The sequence below is a fragment of the Ischnura elegans genome, chromosome 12 (assembly GCF_921293095.1).
Source record: "Ischnura elegans chromosome 12, ioIscEleg1.1, whole genome shotgun sequence".
Taxonomy (NCBI): Eukaryota; Metazoa; Arthropoda; class Insecta; order Odonata; family Coenagrionidae; genus Ischnura; species Ischnura elegans.
In genome coordinates this window covers 18577040-18588658 of record NC_060257.1, presented here as the reverse complement: position 1 = coordinate 18588658, position 11619 = coordinate 18577040, and the positions used below count along the sequence as shown (strand labels likewise).

Sequence of the window (11619 nt, the reverse complement as noted above, 5' to 3'; positions counted from 1 at the left end):
GGAATGCCGTCAAATATCCTCAGGCAACGTAAGTCGCTTCTGTTGGAGTGCCAAAGGCGGCTGAACAGTGGACTACACATGCTATGCTGCTCATCCCAACATGAATTTAAAGCCTAGAAAATCAGCAAGTCTTTATAAGAGCTTAACAACTGATTACAGATTTTCCTGTGAATAGAAAAAAAATTAACAACAGCAAGCGACTGGCTGGTGACGATATAAAGCATAATACAAGTACTTTATCCTTATGGTGGAAAGAAAAAAATATAACACCAGGGAAAAACAAAAATATAACACCGAACGTATGACCAATTCATCCGCAGCTCTATACGTTAACTATTACACCACGGCAACTGATGAGTGTAAAAGGCGTATTTACTATTTTAAAATCCAATTATATAGAAAAATTTAGCGTGAATGAAAAAACTGAAATTATTCACGGTCCACACAATCTAACATTTATGAATTTTAATTTATGGTCTGATGCATGGGTGTACCCAGCGAGGGGCAGGGGGGGGAAGCTGCCCCTCCCTAGAAGCAAAAATCCCAAAAATCTTTAAGCAAAATCAGTTTGGAATTGAAATGAAAGTATTAAACAACTTTTTTTAAACCCGCAAAAAATGATATGTATTAGTATAAAGTATGTAACTAAAATAAAACTATTTTTTCAAATGTCACAACTTGGCTCTCCCTCCCCTAGACCATGGCTTACCCTTCCCCTTGTCCATGGCTGCCCCCCCCTCTAGTTATGATCCTATAGGTACGCCCTTGGTCTGATTACCCGATGAATACTATATAATACTACTGTAGATTCCGGTTAATTGGGACATATTGGGACTTGTGCACTTTGCCCCAATTAAGCGGCTGCCCCAATTAGGCGAACTATCCTATATATGGGCATAAACAAACGTTAAAATGATAGAAAGAAGACTAAAGAATGTTTATAATGCAACATAAGTTTATCAAACTATTATTTTGATTAATAAATCAGTGAGTTTAGTTAATTTATTATCATTTTTAAGAATTATAACAATTTACCGAAAAATATTTTTCACAGACTCGGGCGACGCTGAATGAATGTCTTTCACTAAGTCCTATTAAAGAAAAGTCCTATCCTCTTGCGGATAGTATAACAACAAGAGCTTTCAAAATAGGGCAAGAATAGGAACATTTGTGAAAAATAAGAGTAAATAAAAGGAGGAAAATATAAAAAAATAGTAATCTGAAAAAAAAAAATTAATTTCGTCGCGAGTATAGAGTCTATGACACCGACTCATGGCCCAATAAAGCGACATTCTGTCCCAATTAAGCGGAGCATACCCGGGGATATTCCTCTATTGGATTCTGTTCTTCAAGATCTGCCCCGATTAAGCGGCTGCCCCAAGTAAACGGTGGACCCATTAAACGGAATCGACTGTATTAGGGATTCCTTCCGGCATTTTTATACATATTATTTTACGTCACTATTCTCGTTAAATTATGTGTTTTTCTTATGACTGTCGTTTCACCATCATTTCATAAATGTGAATGATTTTCAAAGTATGGCTGTATGATGCTTTTTCATCTCATACTCTAAATATGCCAAGAATGTAAAAATTGTTCTTATACATAAATCCCTAAATGAATACTCTAAAACAATGGAATAAAAACAACATTTATGAAAGTGCTGAAAGTTTGGCATCCATTTTGTCATAACTCTGGCTGTTTGTCCCATTTGTAAGAAACCCATAACAAGCTTACTTTATAAGAGCCTTCCTTATTTCTTCCTGTCACCTTATGTCAATGACTTATAATTTGCTAGCTGGGAGTGAATCAGAGAGATGGGAATTTTTCCACAAATTTATTTAGTGATGTATGACATGCTTCGACCATCAGGTCATTTTCAATATGGTAACCCCTGTTAAGCAGTATTTGCTTCATTTTAAATTTTTGGTCGGGTATTTAGCACCTAAGGCATGCTTATTGTGAGTTAATACACGTATGGTACTCAGGGTAGTGCATTTCTGTAACTATGCCGATATGAGCATCTAATTCATCTGTATGACTTCTATTGCTTAATTCCTCCTTGGCTGGCCATCAAAGAGGATTGCAGTGGGTATGTTTTTCATTTTTCTCCCCTGCACCGCACATGCTGATGGTTTGACTGCAAGCACGATCCCTTCAATTTTATTTATTATTGTAATTAAAGTATTCTACCAGTTAAAGTAGTTTTCCATGGAGTACTTTAGAAGCATTCTGGCAGCATTACCTTCCTTCCAGTAATTATAGAAAAGAAATTCTCAATCGGCCGTATAATTCTCCCTGCTCGTCCACCTTGCAAGTCCGAAATGTTACTGCGTTGGTGTGCGGGAAGGGGGAGAAATTCCCTACAGGGACCAAACACCAGCCTCTCAACCGGTGAGACCAAAACACACACACTCACACATTCACTCACAACAAACATACACAACAAGATCCTTTGTGGGGGCTGTAGGGACCTCCACTAAGGATTCTCGCTCCACAAAAAACTGGGAATCTTCACAGGATGGGCCTGTTAAAGATAACCAGTGATTTGCGGAAACACATGCACTCAATCAGCAGTCACTCACACATTCACTCACCTGTAAATGGCTTCAATGTTCCAGGAGAAAAATTTGCTCCAAGAGAGCATCGTCGGGGATTGGCAAGGGGATGAGGAAAACACACATATACGTATTGCGGCTACAAAGAAGCCCTCTTCAGCGTGCTGAAGGAAGAACCAAATGCACTTACAACACGAGGCTGAACGTGGAGGGGACAATAGGACAACCAAAATATAACTAAGAATAAGAATGGGGAGGGTTGAAGATGGAGGGGCCAATGGGGGAGGACTAAAACAGTATTGGGTGTTAAACATAAACCGATGGCAATGAGGGTTAGAGGGGAACGGGGGAGGGAAGTGAAGTGATTGGCTGGTGGCATAGTGGGGTAATGGAGGAGGGAGGACGAGCAGGGAGAATTAGACGGCCGATTGAGAATTTCTTTTCTATAATTTCCAAGGCCGTAGAAGCTCAACCCCCATTTTTTGCATTCCTTCCGGTACTTCCCTCTTCAATCTGCAGTTAGGCCTGCCCCAATTCCTTCTATCTGAAAATTCTATCCTCTTTCTTCCTCTCCCTTGTTTACCTTACATTCTGCCCTCAAGCACTGCTTTAAACATTCCCTCCCCACTAAATACTTGCTTCTTCTGTCTTCTCCGTTTCTGACCTAGAAATGCCTTTCCTCGCCCACCATGTCCAGCACTTCGTTATTCCTCCTCCTCTGCGTGCACTAGACCTTCTCCATTCTTCTCCACACCCGCATCTCAAACGCCCCTAGTCTTTCTTCGTTGTCCTTCCCAAGTGTCCAATATGATCCTCTTGTAAGCTACTTTCTGTTCATATACACCTCCTTTGCTAATGCAATTCTCTTCCTCATGTCCTTACTACTGTATCTCCTTTATTTCCTCTAATGCACTGCCAAAATAGGTGAATTGCTCTACCTGCTCAAGTTCTTCCCCACCTACTTTTATCATGAGACACACATTCCTTGCTTGCGATGCTTTACAAAACTGTATAACTTTGGTCTTCTTGTGATAAATCCTCATCCCATACTCCTCACAAGCTTGTCTAATGCATCCGCTAGAGCCTGTAGTCCCCTTGCTGACTGGCTAATCTATGCCTGATTATCTGCAAACCTAACTGATTTAAACATCATTCCTCCCACTCTTACTCCAGCTTCCAACTCATCCCACACTTCCTGTACCATCTCCTCAACTATATATTAAAAAGGAGCAGCGATAGAGGACAGCCTGGCCTCACTACTCGTCCCATTCTTGCCCACCCAGATTCTCCATCCGCTATTCTCACTTGCGCAGTCTGGGCCATATACAGATTACGAATTAGTTGTCTATCCCTCCAATCAACACCTATTCTCTTAAGGATATCCATTAACTTCACGTAGTTCACCCCATCAAATGCTTTTTCAAAATCCACGAAACAGGCATATACATCCTGGTCATATTCTAGGATCCTCTCCACGAGGGACCTGATTATTGCAATTGCATCATGAGTTGACTTCCCTTTTCCAAAACCAAACTGATCTTTGCCCAAATATTCATTTGCCCTCGCCTCCATTCGCCTGTTCAATATCCTCAGTACCTCTTTCGCGCCATATGGTAATAGGCTAATAGTCATATAATCTCCACATTCTGCAGCTTTCTTCTTTTTTTGTTGTGGAATTAGAACCATTTCCACAAAGTCCTCAGGCCTACATCCTTCCTCATAGATCCTGCATACTAGTTCAAAAAACCTCCTACTGTCCATTTCCTATTCTTTGGAAGCTCACATGGGATATTGTCCCCACCCACCGCTTTCCAAGCCTTCATAATACCATCTCTCAATTACCCAGTCTAAGATGCCTGGACAAAAATTATCCAAATCCACTGCACTTCCCTCCACTAAAGTCAATCTTTCCAGCCAATTCCTGCTGTCCTACTGATCCTTCACATATTCCCTCCGTCATTACTAAACCACATCTCACTCAATCATCATCCTTCCATCTCTAGTCTTAATTTTACACATGGCTTGCCATCTTTTACCGCCTGTAAGCGACCCTAACTTGGCATACAATGGGTCTATCTCTCCTTCATTCTGAAACTTTTCCATTTCCTCATACATACTGTCTTTTCCACCATGCCTTGGAAGGAACCTTACTTTCTTAGTTTCACGCCATAATCGGTTATTTATTTCCCTATACATTCTTATGCCCTCATCTGTGTCCACATTCTTCCACTTCCTCCTCTCTTCCATTTCTTCTATCATTGCCTCTGTAATCCACAGCTTCTTTATCCATCAACTGTCAACGTAGCCAATTGACCTCTCTGCCACTTTGACTCCTTCCATTTTCATACTATCTTATCTTTCTTCTACAGTCTGTATCTTTTCAATCACCCGGATACTATTTTCGACTAGTTCCTGATATTTTTTCCTCATAGTCCTCTTCAGAGCTTCTACATTCCATTTCCTCATCTTCTTAATTTTCATAAGCCTTTTGAATCTTGGATTGTATTTCATAAGCACAATGTTTTGGTCTGCATCCACATCGGCTACAGGGATGCTGTGAGAGTTTTTCACACTTTCCCTTAATCTATCTATCTGATATCTCACCAAATCTCCTGGACTTTCCATGTGTACCTTTGCACTTTATGATAATTGAACCATATGTTTGTGATGAATATTTCTTTTTCCTGCAAAATTCTATTGCTTTCTCTCCCCTGTCGTTTTGCATTCCCAGTCCAAGATCTCTTATTTTGTGTCCATCCCTCCCCGACTGAGGCATTCCATTCCCCCATCAATTCTAGATTTTTCTTATCAGGAGTTTCTCTAATTAGTTTCTAAAGAGTTTCATACTCCTAATCTACTTCTTCCTCCCATGATTGCTAGTGGGCATGTAAACTTGAACCACAACAAGGTTGGTGGGTCACGTCTCAATTTCTACCACCAGAATCCTATTGCTTCCCTGGTCTATACCTACCACATGCTTACCCATCTTCCTGTTTAATACTAAAGCTACCCCTCGCTGACTTTCCTTCCCACCACTATGTTCATCACTCCAGTAGTCCCCACCATCCTTACACCTCACTTTTTATAATCCTAAGATATCTATCCTCTTTTTTCCATTTCCCTTTTGATATTTTCTTGCTTCCCCACTCTCATAATTGGTCTCACATTCCATGTCCCTATATTTATTGCTGTGTTCTTCTTCTCCATCTTCTTGATCTTCTTTTCTTCTTTTTTGATAGCTGCGGCTGATGATGATGATAGGGATTATGCATGACGACCACGAGGACTTTGCAGACCTTGCTGGCGTGAACGACACTCACCCTTTGAGGGCGGGTCCTGTTCAATGAGTTTCCGAGGGTTGGTTGCACTCCCATATTTTCAGGGAAGAGGTAGTTGTAGGGTTTCCCACTTCCATTCCAACTATGTTTTTTACTAGATACCATCATGTGGACTACCTTTCGTCTTCCTCCTACCCCTTAACCTATCTGGCATGGGTGGCCCTACCAGGAGTAATTTAGAATTAATCTTGCCAGCTTTAGGGATCATAGGAATGTGCAAGTGTTTTCACCAGGGCAACATTGTAGCCCAAGGGATTGCAGACGACTGCAAAATATTCAAAAGAGTTGAGAATACTTCTGACTCTCAGTCTTTGCAGTCTTCCCTTCATTCCCTCGAGGCCTGGTGCCTTCAGTGGCAACTCAAAATTAATACAAGCAAATCAAAATACATACCTTTTCCTTTAAAACGCACCCTCACTCCTCGAAAATACACTATTTTTAATGAAATTTTTCCGATAGATTCCTCCATCAATGACTTGGGTGTTACTTTCGACCCCAAACTAACTTTTCTTCCGCACCTCAACAATATGAAATCCAAAGTCATGTCAGTCGTGGGAGTTCGTTATCGACTCACTTCTGTTACCGATCCAATCGCCTTGAGAGCTATTTTCACCGGTTGCGTTCTCCCAATCCTCGAGTACTGCTCCATAATTTACTCCACTGCCAGTTCCTCCAACCTTAAAATTCTTGAATGCCCAGTTAATTTCTTTATTTCAGTAGTCCGACACCGTGTTCCTCACCTCTATAATTCTTCTCGCTCTGAAGTGATGCCTGCCTTATCATTGGTCCCACTATACTCCCGTAAAATTTTCCATGATATTTCCTTCATTTACAATGCCTTAAATGGCAAGTTCCGATCCTCAGATATGCTGCCTTTCTTTTCACTCCACATTCCCACCCGCTCCGTCCGTAATAACCACCTACTACACCAACCTAAATTCCGCTTTCTTTCTCTCAGAGATCACTTTTTTACAGACTCCCTACCTCTTTCAATACCGTTTCGAGTACTCACCCTTCCCTGGATCTTTCAATGCCCATCAGATCATTCAAGAGGCAGCTTCGAGAAGCCATCTTCTGAATCCCTTTTTTTCTTTTTAATATCCTGTTTATAGTTTTTTATAGTTTATACTTGTTAAAGCTGCAGATTTTATGATTTGTATTCAATGCAAAGGCCATTTTGGCTGTGTTTGAATAATTTAACAATTAAATTTAAAAAATAAATTACTATGATAAGAAACATTGATTTAACCCTTTAAAATGTCTGTGTATCAAAATTGTATGCTCAATTTCATTTAAAGCTCTAGTAATGGTTTGTAAATAAATGGAAACGTCGGCAAAATTTACATTTCAGTTTAAAGATCTACACTCCAAGAATCAAATTTTATATTAAATATTGGGGTCAGGAAAAGGAAAGAATTTTTTTTTCCAAATCTCTCATTGGGAACTCTATTAGCATCATGCACACTCTTTAAAAAAATTGGATGCAGAAGGTAAATTATTAAATAAAATATTTTTATTGTGTGAAAAAATCTGTAAAAGTCGTAAGGGATGCCTTAATAAACTCTATCATCGACTGATGGTGGTATTCATCGGAAATTCTCGCCTTGCCCAGGAGTCTTGATCTGTGTCAAGAAATCTCGAAGGGGCAAGACTTCTCGACTCTCGACCCAGGCAAGACTCTCGCTGCGCCGAGAGTCTCTTCCCGACAATGCCGAGAAATGAAAGTCTCGTCTCGACCGCCGAGACGAGACTCTCGCAAAGCGCTACTCTGGACCCTCCCCCAAAATATTTTAACACCATTACTTTGCTTCATAAAAGAATACAAAATACTGAAATATCACGAATAAAAAGATTTCTTTGAGAAATGAAGTTTTTTCGAAAATCAAAAGTGTTAAAATTAGTTTAAAACTCTCTACTTGGTACACTGTTTGGTTTTGGAACGAAACCCCCACCAAACGAAATTCCTGGCTACCCCACAGCATGCCCCCTAAGAACATGTATTTATTGTGTTCGAGTATGAATACTGTGGTATGTAAAACTATTGCATGTTTTTCTTCAACTATTCCCCCTTCGAGGTGTTCTCACCAATATTGGGATCACTGGCACTTTCATGTATTAAAATATGAGGAGCTCATCAAGGATCGAATATATGACAGGAGATAGAATGAAATACTACATTGATGACATAAGTTTTATTACTGATGTGACAGATACAGGCCAAATTCTGTAGGCTTCTTTATTACACCAATGTTTTGTAGCTATAGAATTCATGAACAAATAAAATTTCAATCATCTGATGAAATACCTTCATTCAAAAATTTAATTTTGGGAAAAACCACCAGTCTAGCATTCTACATTTGATATGGTCCATGCAAAGGAATACTTTCCTCATTCGGAGAAAAGGTTGCTGTAGGAACACATGCATGTGCCCCTGTGTTTTTGCGTCACATTCCTTTGGTCCACAGAAGTAGTTCACTCGTCAAGAATGCTTTAGACACACAGTCACTAATGCATTTCCCAAATATAAGATTCTTGAATGTGCAGCTATTAACAACAGGTCTTTTCAGAGTTTTAACTTCCTAAGTATTATGATGCATCCACTTAGAAAACAAAATGTCAAAAAATCACACAAATTATTAAAAATACAATAACAAGTAGACACAAAATACAATGAACAAAAGTAGAGCAGTAATTAAACCAGCAAATTGATACTGAAAAATTCCCTGAGTTTCCTTTATACATAAAATGAAAATTCTTACATAAAAAATCACATATCATTTCGCATCACTACTCACAAAATTTGACTGACTTTTGCCTGCCTATCTACTCAAGCCTTTTGAGGACATTCCATTTCTAAATGGTACCACTGAAGTGAACTTTTTTCACCGTAGATAGTGATAAAACAACTCCCTCATCTGCGGACAACTGTAGGTAATTAACTGAAGAAGAATAAAAAGCAGCTACGACAAATTTCTCCTCAAAGCTGTGTTTGTCTGCATGTACCTATCTATGGAAATGTTTCTCAAGCTTTAAAATCTAACGATTCTTGAGACACAACCAACTTTGATATGAAATAGGAAATCTACACAAGTCATTTCTATGAACAATATTCTCCGCACAAATACATTTGATAAGACTGCTTTGGGAGATGGAACTTTTCCTAAGCTCTCTCACTCAAGATTCAAATCAACATTTATTCAACAAGCATACTACTCACGCATACTAGACATCATTCTCTCACAAAGAAGTGCACTAAAATAACCGCTTCACATTTCTAAAAAAAAGAACCTAATGCTGACGAAATAGATAAAAGTAACAGTCTTTTGGATGCCTATAATTAAATCTGAGGAAATTATCCTCAGAGTTAACTTATATAAATTTAAATTAAATAGTTTAAAAAAATGACCATCAAAACTTAAGAGCCCCAGTTTATGTGAGTAGATGAACATTTTAGCGCAAATGTATACCACATAGCCACTAGGATACGGCTCTACAAAGCATAATCGATACATACATCCGTATTCAGTATTTACAACTTGCTGTGTCAGATCATAATACACTTTCAGAATGCCGGTGCATAATTTTTAACATCAACAGAATGCATAACAGCGTTTAGTCATATAATTTATGCCTTCCTAGGCTAATATTGCTCTTACTGCCCTATAAAATCTACAACATTTCAGCTATCAACTAACAACAATGAAATCAAGTTGTTAGGCACAGAGAATGCCCAGTCTCAAAGTAATCATCGGCTGAAGCAATTTATAAGTTTTTTATTTTGAAAAAAAAAAAGAAGATTCCCCTTGATTAAGCTCTTGAAGTCCATAATCACAGAATTTTTTTAATTAAATTCAAATTATCTGAAAGGGATTAGCGGTGATACTGCGGTAATTTTACCAATTCCTAACTTCAAGTTTCAAGTCAAGACTATGTAAGAGTAGAAAGTGAATTTTTCAATGCTTTCATCATCAGTTACCTTCATGGAAGACATTATTTCCATTCATCCAAGTTAGGCTACTCAATGCATTTTAGATAGATAGGTACTCATTAAATTGCACAGAATGTACTTTTAAAGGGAAATATAAATACATACCTTCCGTTGTATAAATACAAAAACCACTAATTAAGAGAGAGGACAATATAATTAAACATTTTGTTAAACTACTCTCTCATTTCTCAATGGAATCTAGGAAATGCTATCTAGGTATGTCAACACTCAAAACGTTGGGCCTCTTAGAGCTGCAAATATCTTTTCTTACAATACATCTAGGACTTTAATGATAACATATTAATATAATGAACTATCTCACAGCATTGATATATCCACCATGATGGGGATTTTAAGAGTGCAAACGATTGTTTTTGTCTTCATTCAGTTCAGTCACTTCATCCTGAATGTTGCATGTTGGCACTGCAGAATAGTCATGTCCATTAGCAATACTGCTGTGCTGTCATTGTCCTTGTTTATTAGGGTTTCATTCGTAGCGCAACCCACTACCTTACCATTCGAGTCCAATTTCACTATCACTGGGCACCACCTAATGGAAACAGTATTTAGGCACTAGCCCCCTACTTACAACCACAGAGACAAAATTGTAGGACATAATATTTTGGCATAATGATTAACATCGATTGGGGTCCTTCTCGTTTACTTTAATCCTCTTCCCTCAAGAGTGGCGTCCACCTCTTCCGGTAATTGTGGTCTGCGCAAAGAGCACTCCTTGGTAGGTGACACCGTTGATTTCCATGCTCACCACCAATGAGCTGTCAGAGCCTGTGCGTCCGTCACCTAGAAAAAAAAACCCTTAATGAACAATTTTGTCACAGATAGAAAGATTTGAAAGGCAAGAGACTAAAAAATCATAGTTCATCATAATGAAATCAAGGGCATATTCTAGAGCTTTGGCATCCTAAATATCAAACTAGATGAAATGTCTTCAAAACATTATACATAGAAACATTATTGTTATTCATTTCGTGTCATTGAATTAGCAAAGTAGGAATTACTGATTAAAACTATTAACCTTATTCTTATCTCAATCCATTGGTTGCAATGTTAAAAAGCAATAGAAATAAAAGCTGCTCAAATTGGAAGTGTAAATTTCAAACTCCCACATTGGCCCTATTGACTTATGAGGTGAGTTCCACCATTGAATGATGGTGGCAAGAGCTAACTTCAGAAGGCAATATTGACATTAGCTCCTATCAACAAATAGCTCCAAAATGAGCCTCCCTCTAATGCACTATGCCAATAAATCATCCTTGAATATTGAAAATGGTTCCAATTTAAAACTCCTAAAAATGAATACTCCCCCATTGAACACCCAAAATTCATGGCTAAGACTCTAACCATATTAAACCAAAAGAATGAATTCTGCTGTTATTTGGCCATGGTTATTCTACTCCTCAAATGGAAATCTCAATGTTCACAGTGAAATGATCATGCTGAATGATCATGAGAATGAAATCATTCGCACTGCCATCATTCACTGGATCATGTGAGAAAAAATAGAAGATGATGTAATTTTCATTGAATCATTGAATGATCATTCATGGTTCATTCGCAAATTTTTATGTTATATGCGGCAAATGATTGCATTCTCATGATCATTCAGCATGATCATTAACCTCTGGCTGCCTTAAGGCCAAATGATTTACAAACGATGACGTACCACGTTGATACCTAGGTCGTACCGGATTAAATTTATGTGGAATTGACAAGT

The 11619-nt window shown here is 38.5% G+C and overlaps 1 protein-coding gene across 3 annotated transcripts in view; it reads right to left on the bottom strand.

The window, feature by feature from the left end:
• Positions 1-8073: 8073 nt before the first annotated feature.
• The window catches only part of LOC124169001 (protein dead ringer-like), a 612609-nt gene continuing 609063 nt past the window's right edge, over positions 8074-11619 (bottom strand). For all 3 annotated transcript variants that reach the window (XM_046547458.1, XM_046547460.1, XM_046547459.1), the window contains exon 9: positions 8074-10685. In XM_046547458.1, the coding sequence (XP_046403414.1) occupies positions 10564-10685 (122 nt within the window). In that variant the 3' untranslated portion in view covers positions 8074-10563. The remainder of the gene's footprint in view (positions 10686-11619) is intronic.